The sequence below is a fragment of the Manacus vitellinus genome, unplaced genomic scaffold (assembly GCF_001715985.3).
Source record: "Manacus vitellinus isolate BGI_N305 unplaced genomic scaffold, ASM171598v3 scaffold_7_pilon, whole genome shotgun sequence".
NCBI classification, from domain to species: Eukaryota; Metazoa; Chordata; class Aves; order Passeriformes; family Pipridae; genus Manacus; species Manacus vitellinus.
Genome location: NW_021940813.1, coordinates 28948148 through 28967183, shown reverse-complemented (window position 1 = coordinate 28967183; position 19036 = coordinate 28948148). Strand labels below are relative to the sequence as shown.

Here is a 19036-nt window from a genome sequence, read left to right as displayed (position 1 = left end):
AACATGAGTGTGATGAGTAGGTGCCAAATTTTGAAATATATCTGTCAAGGGTGATGAGCACAGTTCTTGTGGGAAGAAGTTGTGGGAACAATCCTGTAGCTTATGATGGGGACATTCAGTGTGCACTGGGAGAATCATACATGTATTAATTTTGTTTTGCGGCCACTTAGTACAAGTATGAATCGTTCGAATCCAGAGACAGTAAAAGAAGGATTGTATGTGCAATTCACAGTACAGCCCAGAGATTGTAAGAGTCCAGACAATGTGAAATACAGGGCAAGGGAGGGCCATGCATTTATTTCCTTTTCTTCCTCTGTTCTAATACATCAAGGTTAATTGTCAAACTTCATTATTAGTTGGTACACAGTTATAATAATATGGAAGTTCCTCATTAGTTTTCTTCTTCATACTTTGTTTTTCAAGATCTTTCTATACCCAGTTCTACTGGGTGTCCTGGGCTCATCTACTAGGCTGGTAGAACATAATTATATTTTTCATTTTTTTGGTGGTAATTAATTAATATCAATATATTTAAATGGTAGTGAGAGAAGTATCAATTTTTAGACTCAAGGAGAGCAGTATAATTTTTGTTTTACTTGCAGTATTAAGTTATTTTTAAAATAACTAGGACATAATATGGTCAATGAATTTAGCTTTAAGCACAGATAACACTTGCAGCCTGATTGCATACTCTTCTACGTATTGGAAAGCCATTTATGCATAAGTAAAGATGATGAAAACTGCTATCACATAGTTTACCCCTTGCAAAACCCCTGACACTTGCACCAGAGCAAATCAGGTGACAATCAGGTAGCTGGAGCCTAGATTACAGTTTATACCAAAAATAATTTCCATTTTATTATAATCTCAAGTGGAGATCTATTTTGTGGGATGATGATCAAGGAAAACCAGTTGATATAATCTTTTGGATTTCAGTCAGGCTTTTGATACCAGCTTGTACAGTATCCTTCTGGACAAAATGTCGATCATTCAGCTGGATAAACACATCATGCAATGAGTGAGCAATTGGCTCACTGATTGGGCACAAAGGGGTGAATGGGGTTGCTTTCAGGCTGGGGACCAGTCACTAGTGGGGTTCTGCAGGGCTCCATCTGCAGACTGGTGCTCTTGGACACGGGACTGGAATGGATACTATGTTTGCAGATGATACAAAATTGGGAGGATACAAAATTGGGAGGATACAAAATTGACTCCCTCCAAGGCGGAGAAGACTACAAAGGACCTTTGTAGTCTTCTGAGGGGAAGCAGCTGAGGTCACTTGGTCTTTTCAGCCTGGAGAAGAGGAGTCTGAGGGGAGACTTCATCATGGTCTACAACTTCCTCTTGAGGGGAAGCAGAGGGGCAGGCACTGATCTGTTCTCTCGCTTGACCAGTGCCAGGATCCAAGGTAATGAAGCTGTGGCAAGGGAGGTTTAAGTTAGGAAAAGGTTTTTCACCAAAAGGGTGGTTGGGCACTGGAACAGGCTCCCCAGGGAAGTGGTCACAGCACCAAGCCTGTCTGAGTTCAAGAGTGTTTGGACAGTGCTCTCAGGCACACTTAGGGCTGTTGTGTGCAGTGCCAGGAGTGTGACTTTGATGATACTTTTGGGTGCCTTCTAACTCAGAATATTGTGTGATTCTGTATGTACTTGAATACTAATTTTGATGTAAAATACTTCAAGACTAACTACAGAGACAGTTTTTCATGATGTTATTTCATGATGTTATGTTGCACATGATGGGAAGTGTTTACATGATATTTAAAAATTTGAGATTGATGAACTACTTAACATACCTATGGGGTTTGAGCACAACGTTTCCTCTTCTTTTTGTGTAGTAGAGTGAAAGACTTACAAGGAAAAAGAGATTTTATTGTAACATGCTCCTTAAAATTTATGGAATATTAAACAGAAAACTAAATGAACATGAAACAATGCAGACACTACCTAATAATAAATCAAGCCTTACTGTAGTTTCCTGACCCTGGTAAAGTGTGTTCAAATTGGTATTAAAGCTGAAGTTTTCCAAGCATCTTGACTGGTGAAAGGTATTCAATAGCAACTATTGTATTTTATTTCTTAAAAACAGAATACCTAACATCTAAATGAGCCTGGATCTTGGGTAGAATTAAGAATTCAGGACTTTCCAGATGTTAAAGGGCATTAAAGTTTTGGACCTATAACATGCAATCCAGTTGGTGATGTGATGTTCCTCCAAGGGCAAGGACCTGGTTCGTTGTGAATGTTATCTAAATTCTTCTCTTTCTGGCTTCAGTTAGGTGGGTTACGGTCATTTTTATGCGATGACATTAGAGTGCTGGACTCTTCGAATTTTTCGTTTGTACTGTAGTATGTATAGTTCAGAAATAGTGAACATTCAAAAGTGAATCTGCTTGTTAGCCTCCAAATGGAATGATGTGAGATTCAGTCACTTCACCCTGGTGCAGGAGCTGTAGTTGTTCAGGGGTGAGAGGGATGGCATTTGATTAAAATTGAATCTGAAATAATGGCACTATTTTAGCATATTTATATCCATGCTGATTCAGCAGGGAATTAATTGATGATTTGGTACTCGGCTGTTTTCATCTGTTTTGATGAGCTCGCTGGGAAACACTCCATGGAAACACTCCAGCCCTTGCTTGTGTTGGGGAGGACATGTGAGAACCAACAAGAGACCACAGTGGGGAAATGGGAAGGAATGGCTTCAGGTGGAACTACAGTGGGCAGAAAGGAGGCTACAAGAAAAATGGAAGCACAAGGTTAGCAGAGAAGTCAAAAAAAAGAGAAATATTTTGGTTAAAGAAGGATGGTAAGGAGTGAGGGGAGATTGGCCAAATCCACAGTGTCATTTCTCAAGTTTATGAGTGTTTGAGAGTAAAGCCTGTGTTAACATTTTGGGGAGAATTTCCAGTACACAGTGATATTTTTGAGGCAGGTGATAAAATTATACTCTAAGGAGTAAAACTAAAGTTTTATCAAAGACATTGGCCTGGTTTTTCATGTGTAACCATGACCGACTGTTATCTGTTCAACTACTTTTCCTAATGTATATACCTGGGGTAACATTTTCCCTGGAGACACTGAGCAACATTCATGTTCACTCATAGAGGATTTTGCCTTCCCTGTATATTCAGGTAAACGTGAGTTGACTTGCACAGGATACCCTGCCATTATTGGTTTGCTTCTTTATTCGTTGAGAGAGCTTGTGTACCTTTGTCAAAGTAATTTAAATCATTGCTTAAATCATTCAGAAGTCATGTTTATGTGCAAATACTTTTTAACATGCTGCATGCATTAAGTGTTCGTACTTCAAGACATTGCCTTAAGATTGTCACAAAGTATTAGCATATAGTGCTCTAATGTTGTTGAGGCCTTAGATGTTTATCCAAAGCCTCTGAAGGAATCAATTTGAGGGAATAAATCTCAAAAGTATCTGTGGACCAGAGCTTGATTTACTTTCTGCAGACCCCTTCTTCTCTCCATCTGCTCCTTCCTTGTATTTGACATGCAAGCCCATTGCTCCATTAACAAAGAGTTGCATTTCAAAAGTATGTTTCGAAATATGTTTCATTTGAAATTTTGAGAAAATATATGCTGTCATGGAGCTTCACAGGACGTAATGGTATCTTCAGACAAAGAATTTGCACAAACATTGCCACTTTCTTGACCACCTTTCGGTTTGATTTCTAGATGCAGTGACAAGCAGTGAAAAGTGGCAGCATCACTGGCATATCAAAGGCAGAAGCTATGTTAGGGTGGCATGTAAAGTTGGCAGATAAGGTGAAGAAGGCTATGCAATGCAAGGAAGTAAGTGGAATGGAATTAATACCTTGGGCAGGAGAAGCCTGAATACGTAAGTGTACCCTCCATAATACAAGCTTTCAGCTGACAGCTCACAACAATCCAGGCTTGATGTAGGACAAAGTACCCATGGACGGGCTGATGCCTGTGTGTAAGTAGCAGTAGACAGAATCAGAAGAGATCAGGAAGTCCTAAGGGAAAGAGCAGTTGACATATGTGGTGGTGGAAGGAAAGGCAGTAGAGACCTGCAAGGGAAAAGCAGGGCTCTCAGGGTGAAGCCCAGCAAAACAGTCTCTGCTATGGCATTTTTAGAAAGCCAAAGGACATTTCTCAAAACCTAGGAGGAGGTGGGAAGGGAGATGACATGTGACACTATGGGGGTTCAGATGAGAGATTTAGTTTTAAGCTTCATGAGGAAAATACAGGTTGTGGAAATATTTTATGCATCATGTAAAAAAAAAATCCTGATCATAATTTGTCCTCTTTGTGGAAAAAAATAACAGAGGAAACTGAATAATTTTTTTTCAGAGACCACCATAAGTAGTGATGATATCCATGGCTATATTTTACACTTTTGATTATTCCCTGGTTACAGATCCTGCTCAACAGCATGAACTCCTTTCAACATACCTCAGTCTCTTACTTTTGTACCCAAAGGGTTTCTGCCATGGAGAAAATAAATTCTTTTTAATCAACACTGAGGCTTCTCCACCAAAGTATTTTGGTTCATGTAACTTATTTTTGTTTATAGGCACTCATCAGCATAATATACCATGACCTACAGCAGCAGGATTTTTTAGACACCTTAGGATTTTTTTTTCCTACTTGCTTGTATATCATTCATAGCATTTTATATTTTTTTTCCATTTGCCAGCAGCTTGGCAAAGCATTACTGATATACTATCATAAATGTCTTCCCTGAGAAGAGATAAGCCAAAGCACCAATAACTGATGAAAGAAATATCCATTTCACAGAATTTTAACAAGACTGAAAAAAGTTAAATGCATATGGATAGACACGTAACTGCATACTTTTAATGCATCACACAAAGCTTGCAAAGGACGTGGTATCAGATGAGTGTGCAAACTTCAAAAGGCCCTGACAATAGTCTGTTTTTACAACCACTTTTGATGCTTCCAGGATGAAATGTTCAACTGCTACACAGTTAACACAGCTAGATAATGTGGCAGGTTAGAAAAATGTATTAATTGCAGGATGACTTGTGGATGAATAAATTGCATATGTAAAACTGGAAATTATCCTGTATTCCATGATTCACTATCTATTTCTGACATGAAGAACTAAATTCTCTTGAACAGAACCACACGTGCGTTAACGGTCTGAAAGTACCCAGCACGGAGCCTTTCTTTTACCTTCAGCCATCATTTTCCTTGCCCCAAAACTTGCAGAAAAGTTGGAGCTGATTCCTGCATCAGCTGCATTGTCTGCACATCCTCCAGCATGCAGGGCGTGGGGCACAGGGAATGTGCTGCCCCACCACTGAAGCTACTGAATACTAAGACAGCATTGCTTGGAACTTCTCATCAGTGCCACTCGCAGGAACTGGAAGTTTTTATGAATCAAAGGAGCTGTACCCAACTCTCTGCTGCTCCTCTTTGGCTACTCAGGAGGACTGGAGAGTCTGGCCCAGAGTTTGGTAAAGACTAAATGATCAGAACCTTCTTCTTAATTCTGAAAATTCACCTGTACTTACTGTACTTACTGCCTCTGGGATATGGAGGTGGAAGGGAAGAATGCCACCTATTTCCTCAGTTGAGCAGCTTTCTTCTATGTCTGAGTTCATTGCTTTTTAAGGACACTCACCCAGGCAGAAAAGCCACACAGTTAAGCATTGCTACGATTGGAAAATTGTGCAAATGACTTTGGAAGGAAAAACTTAGGAGATAAGTTGTAAATAAGCTCTGTGATTGTAAAATGCAAAGAGTTCAGTGCATCAGAACTGGTTTTTTGATTTTAGCAAACTTCACAGGCACTTATTTTTACCTGGCTTTTGATCCCAGATAGAAAAATAAAAAGCTTGTGCAGTTTAATTTGATTTCCTACTGTAGCAGAGAGAGGATCCATCCCTTACTCTCTCCCCATATTGCCAATACAGAGGTTTCACTGAACTACACCATCCTTTAAAATGTGGCTGGTTTAGAGGGAGAAGAAAATGGTTGGGCTTGCCAACTACGTTTTTGTACTGTATGTTTGGTAGTATGATGATAACCCTGTTTGTAAAAGTATTTAAATACTTGCCTAATTTTAAGAAGCTGGGTCATGCCACTTTTTTTAAGATTATCACATGCTTAAAATTCACACATTATTTTTTAAAACATGTATAGGTTTGGAGGTTTACATACACGTGCATTCTGCTGATTGATGTCAAGTCTTCTGAAAGAATTTATCTATCTATTTTTGCCCTCTAGGTGGACACCCATGGAAACATTCTGCTAACATCACTTGAAATTCACAATGAGGTGGCAAGCAACGAGGTCACCACCAGCGTTACGGAAGCCCGAAATTCAACTATATCATTTGACAACTCAGGAATCCAGTACAGAAAACAAAGCTCACATCGTGAAAGCTTTGGAAGGCGTTCTTCAGAAAGAACAGGCTCTCATAGCAGGAGGGGCCATTTACGAAGAAGGTCTTCGCAACTGAAAATAAAAATCCCCGATCTAACAGATGTAAATGCCATTGACAGATGGTCAAGAATGGTGTTTCCATTCACATTTTCTCTTTTCAACTTAATTTACTGGCTATACTATGTTAACTGAATGACTGAGTTTTTTTTAAAGGACTTCAGTTATAACAAGTGAAATACTACTTGCCTGCAGAGTTTATATATATATTTATATATATATAATTATATATAAAAAAATATATATATGAACTTTTACTATGTAGACCATACTCATGTATGTGTGAATACATGTAGCGAAGAATTGTGTGTACTTTAAAGCACATGCTGCAAAGCAAAATTATATGTATGCACACACACATGAACACATTCATTCTGAGATTATGGACACTTCAACATAGAATGCACTTCAGAGGAACTTTTTAAATCAAAAGGCAGGTGTTGTCAAAGCAACAAGCCTTGAGAAAGTGTTGTATATTATCACCACAAAACTTTGATTGTCATAGAAATTTTCAAACAGCTGTAATCATGTATAAAGTCAGTATTTAGTAACATCATTTGTAAATGCTGCTATACACACCAATCATAAAGCAGTAGTTACACTGGTAAGTTTAAAATAAGTTATTTATACTTCAGATCCATCAACTAATTCATCAAGCCAGATTTATTTTTCTTTGTTAAAATTTCTTGGGTTCATATATATCATAATGCATTTTTTCCCAGTTCTGAATGAGCATCATTTTTAATGATCTCTGGCTTTCTCTTCTGCAGTAAGCAATCTGATCATGGGAGTGTTGTAGGTCTTTGGAGACATATACAGGTTTATAATGTTTCAAACAAGCATTTTAAGTGTCCATCAACAGTGAAATGAATCTTCTGTAAGTACTGTAAATGTACAGCACATTTTCCTTCCCTTGGACTCGTTCCAGCTGCCATGTCATTTTGAAAGAGAACAGCACATTTTTAGTATTATTTAGCTGAGAATTCAACTACTGTCAATGTGTTCTACATCTGCTATAGATTTAAAGATTGTTATTCCAGTGAAAGGATAGAAGATGTCTCAGGTTATTTATTTCAACATGAAATCATCTAGCTGTAGCCTTTTTTAAACATGCATTCATATTTAACATTCTTATAACATTGTATGTTAATGTAAAATATATTTGCATAATATGCATATAAGTATATTTTGTCAATATTTTTCTTCCCTGTGCTTGCTATTGTGACCGCATGTTGTGTCATATTTTTGTTTCTGTGATGTAATAACTTTTTATTCTCTAGAGTTGAGCAAATAGAGCACTTCCAATACTTTGATTCAGTAATGGAGCACTTTCATATTTTATTTATATACTGAAAGTATATACACCTACACTTACCAAGGTAGTGTGCTGCCATCACAGATCACAGGAGTATGTGTTTTTTTTAGCATTAACTATGTTCTAACATATCATTCATGTAAATGTGACCCCTTTGGTTTTCATCCCAATTTGTTCCCTCACAGGGATTCCAACTTTTCTCGGTCTAGTAGATTGTAGTTGTCAAGGTATGCCAATTTCAGATCTGTAAACTTAATCTGTTATTTATCAGAACTAAACCTTTCTAAAGAAAAGAAGATATATTTTTTGTAAACAGTGTTTCTATCATGTACATTCTCAAATAACAAGAAATACAGTAGCATAAATAGATCTAAAAGAACAGAATACAGGCTTAGCCCTGCCAGTTCTCTTTGTGTGAAATTCCTCTGGACATCAATGGGATCTTTTGACAGAGAGCTTTGGATAATAGTTAGAGACTTCTGTGGGAGAAAATATGTGTGGATGCACATCTAGCAAAAACACCAAAAAGGGATGAAACTCAAAAGGCTGCCTTGGCTCTGTAATGACCCGTGTTCTCACTAGTACTTAATTTATCTGTGAGTAGAGCAATGATACTTGTGTTGCTGCCATTACGGTCCATTACTGTTCCCACCCCTATTTGCAGCTGAACTGTGAAACTTTGCTCTGGACTGAAATTCGGCATAGATAAACCTGGTTTGCAAAGCCTGTGTTTCAGTTCCACCTGGGAGCACGACTGGGCTCCACACAGTTGCCTTGCAGTGAAGCTGCCATGCAATCCCCAGCTGGAAGTGGTCATCTTAACCCCAGCTGCCGGCGTAGGCGGGATCAGCGCCGCAATCCTGCTGCATCCTTGGCAGTGGTGCAAAGTGACTGGAACTGCAGTTTTTAAGCACTGTATCTGCAGACAGCTATACAGTATGAAGAGCCTCAAAGGAACCTGTATAGCTGGAGCAGAAAAACTTGGTGTTTAAAAGCTCCTCAGTATTAAGTCCCATTGGTAAACCATAATGTATTGTAAGCTCTCTAATAGCTCTTCAAACTGTGAAGGGATTATAGAGATCATTGTCAACATTGTAATCAAAGTAACTAATAATTAACACTGTCCCAAAGTACGTATTAGATAGAATTGTTGAAAAACCTTCCCCAGTTTTTATCTTAATAGCAAAATATATTTTAAAAAAAACATCTGATTTTAATAAAAATTATAAATAGTAGGCTTTCCTTTAGAAAAATTGCCCTACTGAAATGATCTCCAAGCAAGTCTTCCAGTAAGTGCCCTAAATAACTACCCTGAAAATGGGATTCAAGAAGAGAGTGGTCCTACTGTCATGATTTAATGACAGCTCTCTCTTTTATTCAAGCCCCAGCTCCTTAAGAAATCATGTGGTCAGGCAGAAATCTTCAATAAGAAGTGATTTTTTTTTTGGTTGTGATAGAAATGTATACTCCAAATACCACTGAAGTCAGTTCTCCAGTAGCTTCAACCAGAATTTCCAAGCAGATGGAAAATTACTGTTTGGTCAGAGCAAAGAGACAACGTGGATTTTTCAGGACCCTGTATGGGCAAGAGAACTGAGTCTCTGAGGACTCTCTCTCTCTCTTACCCTTCACACAAGTGGAGGGCAGGATGTTACTGCAGTCCCTTTCAGGGACTGCACTCCCCACCTTGTCTTTTGTTGCAAAAAGTGGGCAGTCGCATGTTTCGTTTTTTTCACAAAATTTTGCATTCATTGGTCTAGTTGAGTTCCATGGGACACAAACAGCTTTAACCTTGAACAGACCCAAGCCTTGGTTTGACTTGAAAAAGCCAGGAAAATCTCACTTAAGGTTAGCACTTCATCTTACACACATATTTTTGTGCCTTTTTTTGCCAATTCCCTTCCTTCAGTCCCAGTACGACTTCTTACACACACACACATGCACACACACACGTACACACACATGCACACACACACAACCCCCCCATGTGTTAAGAACAGTGTTTGCCTTGACCTCCCATTTTCTGGCTTTTATCCCTGTGTGCTAGCTGCAGTATATTATTTTAACCATAAATGGCTTAAAGACTAAAAATGGTAATTTTAATCAAATCACACCAGAGTTATGTATTTCATAGCTAATTAACTCCTTTGTAACTCAACACTACTATAAATAACATTTACACATCATTTGTTTGTAAAAGGCTTTAAAAAAAAAAAAAGAAAAGTGGAACTATCATCTGTTATAGCCCAAAGGGTCAATAAACAGTAGAAATTTCATATCATTGTAAAGATAAGCTAAAACCCAGTCCTTTTTGCTTAAGGCACATCTATGTATTTTTGGTATTCTTCAGCAGTGAAAGAAAAAGAATAGTAAAATGGAATGATGATGAGATGCTTTATGAAAATATTGATGAATGAATATTAATTTATTAAAAAGGATTTAATGAGTTTTTGCGCTTCTTTTTTCTGGGGATGGAGGGAATGTAATGACTGCTTAGCTAAATTTTAATATTTAATTACATGCTAAATATCATGTAATGGTTAGTCTTACACATTTTATAGGAAAAAAAAAAGAAAGAATTTTCTTACTACTACACATGTAGCAGAAGATATTTTAAGTATTAAATGATTATATTTCCTCATGTTTTACACAGTAGATCAGGGAAGAGGGAAAAACTGCATCCCCTGACTTAGCAAGATTCTTAATAGCTAACCAATCTGTCTTCAAGCTGGGACATTGCCAGTTAAGAGCAGAAAGTTTGTTCTGTGCTTTATATGAAAAAGTCCTTGGTTTCCTTCTGCAGAAGAGTTTTTGATATCAAAACAAGACAGTGGTTTTTTATTTGTTTCAGTAATCAGTAATAAATATTTAAAAACCAAATGTGATACTTTCTCCTGTATGCTAATTGTATCAGGACTGTTAATTGTGTTCATTACACTTCTTATTGCTAAATATTAGTAAGTTATTTTTTAGGAGTTAGGATACAGACAAGATTCCAAGAGGGTTTTTTAAAGACACCTTATCATCAGTTCTACAATTCCTTTCCCCAAAACAAAAAAATACCTTGAAAATTTGGAAAGCAGGAACAAGCTGCCACATGCTTTCTTAAATCTCATAGTAGCTAATGATATATGTCACAGCTTTTAGGAGTAGATAAAATATTCAGCACCATAGATGTAATGGGTTTTGAAAGTTCTTCTGATTTCAGCACATTGCTGCTCACTTTTAGCAGTGCTTCCTGGATCGTAAGTAACATCTATGATCTATTTTTTCCAGTCCAACCTGCATTGTAGGTACAAAAAATTAACAATGTAGCAAACTTAGCTTTGTGATTGGAATATGTGATAAGAGATACATTTCTTTGTGTATTTTAGAGATGCTGTGTGGATAAAGATTGATTGATCGATTGCTTAAGTACTACTCATTACATCAAAGGAGTTCAGTTTTTAGTAGAAATGATTGGTTCTTTTCCTCAAATAGTTATGATCCTGTTAATATCAAGACTATTTCCACAGATGTTGGTTTTATGGTCACAGCTGCTACAACAGCAAGTGCCCCCTGCTAATAGAGGTACAGCAGATAGTTGAAAACTAAACTAGAAGCAGTGGGAATCCCAAGGCTTCTCTGATCTGGTTTTTAACAAAGAATCTTTCATAGGTGCCTTCCAACTCCTCCTGATACAGGGTCTGAGCTTTTCAAAAATTATTTCAGATTTTGGGTGTTTAATTTATGTGTTTCTTATAGATTATGAGAGCCTGACTTGTGTACTCAGATGTACACCTTCTGAAAATCAAACCCTTTGGCAGCTTACCCAACATCAAGCGGCACCACTTGTCATACTTGAAAAATAAACCCATGTGGATAGGATAGGTAATAGTACAAAAAGAAGAAACATCTGCCCATAAAATCAGCCAGATTTTAAATCATTGCCTAATTAACTGAACTTTAGGTAATGCTTAAGTAAGCACAATATTTTTTTGGACAATATCCCTTACCTTTGCAACCTTCTGTGTGGTATGCCTTTTTTCCAGCACTGCAGCCTAATATATATTAACAAGTTTTGTTCTCCCGTGGAAACAAGGGAAAACCTAGAAAGTGGTGCTTGCGCTGGCATACCTCCAGTGAGGCAAAGGGAGAGCACCTCTCTGAGTTTTCTCTAGACAGCTCCTCAAAGTCACTCCAACCCTGGCTCTGAATCCCTTCTTGGAGGCACCGATCTCTCTCCTTTAACTCCAGAGGGAGCCTTAGGCTAAACTCTGAATTATCCCCCAGCTTATCACCAGCAGTTGGGTTCTTTCAGCTGTTACAGCTCCTGCTGCAAAAAACTGGAGATAAAGTAGCTGTTATCCTGGCTGTCAGAAGGCACATGGGCAAACAGCATGTGTACTCTGGCCTGTGATACATCATGGTAATCTTTAGGTTATTCATTCTAATATTGTATTTAAATATATTTCACTTTATGTTCTAGCCTTCAAGAGTTAGTGCACTTGTCTCCAGGTGCCGATGCTCTTTATATGAATGTACTTGGGAGTCTGGAACAGAGCATGGGGAGTTTTTCTAAATCCTTTAAATCTGTTCAGCAGTACTTTTCTGGGCATTTCCTCCATCCTTCATCCGTATCACAGATCAGAGTTTACATTACCCCTGCACTAGGTTAATCACCCATCTACAGGTTATGGAGAGCCCAAGCCTGCAGACGTGTGCTGCCAAGTGCTGACTTGCTCAGCTGTGTCGTTATATCTTCCTCTTGTTAGAAAGTCTCTCGTAAATCAGACGCTATATTAGTCTAATAACTATCTGCTGCTTCACACCTCCTCCTAAAATGCCAGCACTGCCACTAGGGATCTGTTTTTCCATCCTTTGAAAACTACTAGAAAAAGGGGAATTTGCAGGCTGTCAGGCAATTAAGAACCTCTCTCGGTTCACCTAGGCTGAAACTTTGCTTCAGGTTATACATTTAATCTACAGGGACAGAAGCAATTTGGTACAAAATTTCCTGCCTAGGGCTGCTCTTAAAGAGTTTGCAGTCCAAAATACAAGTAATGCAGATAAATGCAAAGGTATTAAAAATTTCTAGCAACAGTCTTTGTGTCTTTTTTCCTTTGGAGATATTTAATGTGAAAGGCACAAACAACTGCAGGAGCAGGAACCAGCACACAGTAAATCTCCCAATGCAGGCAGACTGAGAGCTAGGCTGGAGTCAAGCACTTGTCCTCCACTTGCTTTCAAAGGTCTTTCTTCCTGGCTGAGCAGCTGTAGGGTTTTGATGGACATCCCATCTCAGCTGAGAACAGTCCCAGGTCGTGACCCAGAGCACTGTTTGGGCAAGTGCTCCAGGCATCTGCCTCTGATGTAAAGAGCTGACAGAAGCACTACATCTAACTGCATCTTAGATGGGGGGAGCCTCCTGTCACGAAAAGGCTTTGGGTGCCAAGCATACATCTGTGAGCGCCTTCAAGGCGTGGATTCTCCCTACACTCTCTATTTTTTGCCACTGCCCCTAGACAGTTGCACACTGGACATGCTGCTTTGCCCTGCAGAGCTGTGTAATGCCCCTGCCACTGCAAAGAATGCACAGGCTGAATTTGTTCCATCTCACACAGCACATTCATTTGAGGCATTTAGTTAGTCCCTCCATCATTATAGACCTTATTCATAACCAGCAGAAACACACACTATTATTCTGAGGGCTATTTAAAGAACACATTTGGAGTTTCAAGCCAACATTTTTAGTTTTATTTCTTTGACTATCTGCAAAACTGTCTCCAGAGAAAGATTTGAGCAAAGGGAACTGTGTGCACAAGCAGTGTTGTTGCACAGTGCTCTTCAGCTGAAGTTGCTGTGCTTGAAGTTTGCATGTGGTAGGGAGCACAAGAGAGAAATAATTCCAGAGGAATGGAAATAATTTCTACACTTGCCTAGATTTATAATGTTTTGGAATAAACTACTTCAGTTGCAGATAACAGAAGGCATCCTGGGATGTAAGTGATCCCGTATCATGACCAACACAGTGAGAGCTGAGTGTGGGCTTACAACTTTGGCTGAAGATTCACAACCACTGACTTTTGGAAAATAAATTCTAATTGCTTTGGGATTGAAAAACAGTCATTGACATGACTTCATTTGCAAATGGGAACAACTTCAAGACATGTTTTCTTGTGAACTTAACAGTCCTGACTCTGCCTTATTCTAAGCTGCATTATTAATTAATTTTTATATTACTATCTAATTTTTCATTATTTAACGTGAAGCATTAAGGTTTTTTTTTTGATTTCTCTAAAAGTACAATGCCCATTTGCGGCAAGAAAGTAATTAATCAGTGTAATAAATGCATATACAGCTGCACATTGTGCAAGGTATTAAAAGTGGAACAATCTAAAGGATACTCATTACCTGCAACTACTGCTTGGGCATTATTTAAAATGTTTAAAATACTGTTGACAGTTAACATTTGAAGAGTATACATAGTTTATAACAACACTGATTAGGTATTCTGTACGGGCAGTTAATATAGCATGTTTCCATGTATCTCATTTGCTTTGACAAGGCAGTTTTTGGTGAAGCCAATGCTGGAACAATTTCCTAATGACCTCACTGATGTTAAATTTTTCTTGATCATGATTTCTTGCAGACCTGTAACATTCTGAATGCAGATGACAGTTTTGACATTCACAAAGATGTAGGTTTAATTATCATTTTGATTACTTGAGCTGGGAAGCCAGATGCCTAAATATCATGAAAGGTCGAGTAGAACAAATCCTGATAGTTGGTATCTTTCAGTGTTAAACATGTTGCTTGGATTGGAAGGTGACTTAGAGAATAACAACAAGTAATTTCTTTGCATAACTCTCTTCTTGCACAAAGAATTGTTTAAACATTGTTTAAACAAGAATTTGGTCCTTAAAAAAAGAGGAAATTTGAACTGGAGTACCAAAGGCATGTAAATCACCTCAAATAAAGGAGAACAGAAAGGAGAGGTACCCAAGACACCAAAATATATAAAAAATCTGATAGTTTTTCCCAATGTCCCGTGGTAGGTAACACTTTATTGTTGAGAGATTCACATAAAACACAGCAAGCCACCTCTTTTATAGCAGAGAATTTGTCAGTATCTGTTGCCTTTATGCGCATGATTTATAAATCTATTTTCTAAAGCTATTTGAGGGCTGTAAAATCATACCATTATTTAGTACATAGCTCCTCACAGATTCTGGTTTATCAAGTGTTAGGTGAAGAGTGGAAAAAACATTTACTAATCACTCATTAAACTAGAATAGATTCAAGCAAATGACTGCTATTATGAGTCCTGATCCAAAGCCCATTATAGGAGAAAGAAAAGCTCTCGGAGGTTTCAACAGGCTTTGCATACCATTTGAAATTAATATTAACAAGACTGATGGAAAATTAAATCTTAGTTGACTATACAAAGATCAAGACACAAAATGCCAGAATATAAGACATCTGTAGTAAAGATCAAAATACAGTAGTGGACTGAAACCTGAAATTGCAATAGACACAAGGGATAGATTTTTTTTATTTTAGTTTAATCAAGTACATTGTTGCTAGTGAGGTGAAAAACAGACAGGTTGAGTTTTTGTTTGTCCATAGGCGTCCACAAAACCCAGATTTGCCCCGCGAGCAGCTAAATGCCAAACCAAATGAAAAAAAACCTCCAAACCACCACTGAAAGATGGAAGTGGAGCACCTCTGGCAGATCATACAGCTCTCACCATCTTCAGAGGCAGGTTGACATCCTAGTGCAACAGGTAGGTATTTTAAGTATTCTTTATTAATGACAATGTTGTTATCATAATAGTATTATTGATGTTTAATCATACTATAGACATATTACATACTTTGTCGAAAAAGAAACCTTATCTAGACCTGACCATGTTGAAACATGTTGAAGTTATGAGACAATTCTGATTAGGAAGTGAAGAATTTTTGACCAGAAACTGCTTTCCTATGTATAAAAGTAAAAACATGGCTTAACTTTCATGCTGCTTCCTGTCCAGTGACACCCATCTGGCAGTCTGAAGGTGAGCTAATGCAGGTTTAAATGAGGACAGAGAAATCACAACAACCAAAAAGGAGGAGAACCTCAAAGGCAGGAAGGCAAGGGGGGCTACCGTCATGTTGCCAATAACTTAGCAATTTTGGAAGAGTATCTGTCTAATATTTAGGTGGCTCATTTGGAGTTCATTGCTGGCTGGCATGTCAAATGATCTTGAAAAGCATATTTAGTAGTTTCACCTGTAATAAGAAAAACTACTGATAACCTCTGAAGCACCATCTTCATCGATATACATCTATCTCCATTATAAATAGTTTGTAAAACATGAAGGTAAGAGCTTCAGGGGACTGGCTGCGTGAAGGTCTGCCAGCCACCCATGGAAATTTTCAGAGCACTAAGTCCTATTGATAGCTGCTTGCTAACGAAAGGGCTGCAAGCAAATCCTCCATTCATTTCCATTTTCACTTTTTTTTTTTGAGGGAAAGAACTGAACATTAGGAGCATCCTGCCTTGTCAAATCTAGACAGCCCTGTCACTGACTCCTTTCCAGTGATCAGACTCTACTTTTAAATCCCAGAGATTGCCCTAGTGGCTCCAGCTGAGAGGCCCCTGCAGACTTGCCACTGAGGTGGGTAGAAAGCTCTCCAGGCTGAAAGTATTTATGGATGACTTTCCCCCTCCTTTTTTTCTTTTGCCAAAATTGCCCTTTAGCTCAAATAGCCCTTCTCCATCTGGTATTTACTCTTTTGATATATTTATAGAGAGAAACTACATCCTTCTCAACCTTTCCTTTGCTAAGCTGAAACAAATTCATCTATTTTAAGTTACACTGTACCCTTTTTCCCCTGACCACCATCTTTGTCTTTCTCTCACCTGTTGCAGAATAAAAAAAATAATAACCCTCTTTCTGGATCATAAATGACAAAATTATTATATACTGTTCCTACTGTCTATATTCCTCTTGATCATGTCCTCTCTTGTGTCATTTGCACACACTCTCCCAATAACTATCGTCAGCCTCTTCCTCTGCCCAATCCTTAGCTCATCATTTGTTTTCATTTGCCTGTTATGTCTCTAATTCACTTTTGCCCATGCTATCCCCTTCTGATGTAAGAAGAGGAATTCATGTTAACATATAGAATTATTAAGGTTGGAAAAAACCTCTAAGATCATCAAGTGCAGTTGTGAACCCATGTTTACCAGTAAGCCATTTCCCCAAGGGCCACCTCCACACACCTTTTGAACGCCTCCAGGGACTATGATTCCACAACTTCCCTGGGCAGCCTGTTCCGATGCCTGACCATCTCTTCTGTGAATAAATGTTTCCTAATATCCAGTCTACTCCTCCCCTGATGCAACTTGAGGCCATTTCCTCTCATTCTGTCGCTTGTTACCTGAGAAAAAGACTGACCTCCACCTCACTACAATGTCTTTTCAGGTAGTTCTAGAGAGCAATAAGGTCCCCCATGAGCCTCTTTTTCTCCAGGCTAAACAACACATATTACAGGGAAGGAGAAATCCTGAATTAGAGCTGAAGGGAAAGTTTGCATTTCATCTCATTGAATAACAGAGACCAGCTCTTCCGCCTCTTTCATCTAGCTCCCTTGACAAGAATAGGTTTTGAAGCACAGTGAAAACTGGACATTGACAGGCGATGGATATTTTCCCAGGTGCCATGTTTCCTCCATGAGGTCTTGGGGCTCACACTTAACACACTTTTATTACAACATACACATTGGTGCTGGCAGGAAGAGACTTTAAACACTGAATTATCTTGGGGCTTAAAACTGAAGCCATTGTCCACCTGTGAAGCAAGGTGCTCAGGACAAGGCTGTCAGACCTCAGCACCTACTTTTGCCATCTCAGCTAAGCATAAAAACTGCTCACAAACGTTGCCCTTAAGGACTACCCAGGGAAAATCATTAGCAATGGCCACAATCAAGCATAGTGCAGAGTAGTGCACTGCACATCTAACAAATTGCTGGTGTCTTTGGCTACCCAGAGCGTGTCATGCCCTGCAGGCACACCTGGGAAGCCATTGGAGCAGGGCCATTTCAGAAAGCCAAACAAGCTTTCCTGTTCATGCAGAGATATATTTTAAAACCCACTACTGAACAAAAGCTGACATTTTCTAAAATGACTAAAAATGCCTGCCCTTTCCTTTTCTTTTTTTTTTTTTTTTGGTATTTCACTTTCAGGGCTGCAGTGGAGACCTGATTTCCAGAATGTCCCTGCCAAAAATCAGATCCCCCTCAAGCTGCAAGGGAAGTTGTGGTCCCACAGCCATCACGATCTGCTGATTCGAGTGAAATAGGGAGATGCCTTGTTTGACAGGACAAAAAGAACCTGTAGACAAAGCTAAGGACAAAGGGCATTTAATACAGAGACCTGATTCATGAGCAGTTGTTGAACAATGAAATTGTCAGTGTCAGTCCCCTCTGTACTGGTACCTGTTACTCTCCAAAGGTGTCATGGACTGACTGCTACACCTGATTTTGGATACACCAGTGCTCAGGATCAGGTGAGACACCTCCATAAGGAAGGTACCAGTTTTGGTACTGAGGGTTGGAGAATCTGAGGAAGAAGTGAGATTTATTTGCAGCCTCATTCTTTTGTGTCTTTTTGCCAAAAAGAGCCTCAAAGTCTTTGTCTTTACCAACAAGACAGGAGAAGAAGATGGGGAAGAAATTGTCTGACCTTGGCTCCACTTTCTGGGAGGGTGTGTACTCCTAGTTCCAGAGGACCTGATGGATGTCCATCCATAGAAACCTTCATCTCCCCTTCATCTGAATAATGATGGATCTGATGGGATGTCATATCACCCTGTGTGCCAGGAAAAATCTCTCTGTGGCTCTGGGGATGCTCTACAGCTCATCCCAAAAGCCTGAGAAGATGCTCTGTAAAGGGTCATGTATAATACCAAAAGCAATTTGTATAATTAAATACATACCTTGTTTAGACTCCAATTCTTTTAGGTTTTCCAGCTCTATCATATCAAACATGAAAACAACCTCAAGGAGGCAATTGTTGAGCACTACACTAAAGATCATTCTCATCAGAGATATTACTGGAGGACAAGAGGATTATTTATGGGTTATTTTCACATAACAGAGTACTTGTCACAGCTGCAGTTGTGGGCTTTTTTTTTAATTTAATTGCAGACTTGAAATGCAAATGACTGTAAAATTTCACAGGCACATTTTAAAAATACAAATTTTAATGTACTACTTTTCATTGCTTGCGAGGAGCGTTTTTTGATTG

The 19036-nt window shown here is 38.7% G+C and overlaps 1 protein-coding gene across 2 annotated transcripts in view; it reads left to right on the top strand.

Annotated features, from left to right (window-relative positions):
- The window catches only part of GABRB3 (gamma-aminobutyric acid type A receptor beta3 subunit), a 40078-nt gene extending 32685 nt beyond the window's left edge, over positions 1-7393 (top strand). For both annotated transcript variants that reach the window (XM_018084253.2, XM_008931952.3), the window contains exon 7: positions 6231-7393. In XM_018084253.2, coding sequence (XP_017939742.1) covers positions 6231-6581 — 351 coding nt within the window. In that variant the 3' untranslated portion in view covers positions 6582-7393. The remainder of the gene's footprint in view (positions 1-6230) is intronic.
- The last annotated feature ends 11643 nt before the right edge of the window (positions 7394-19036 follow it).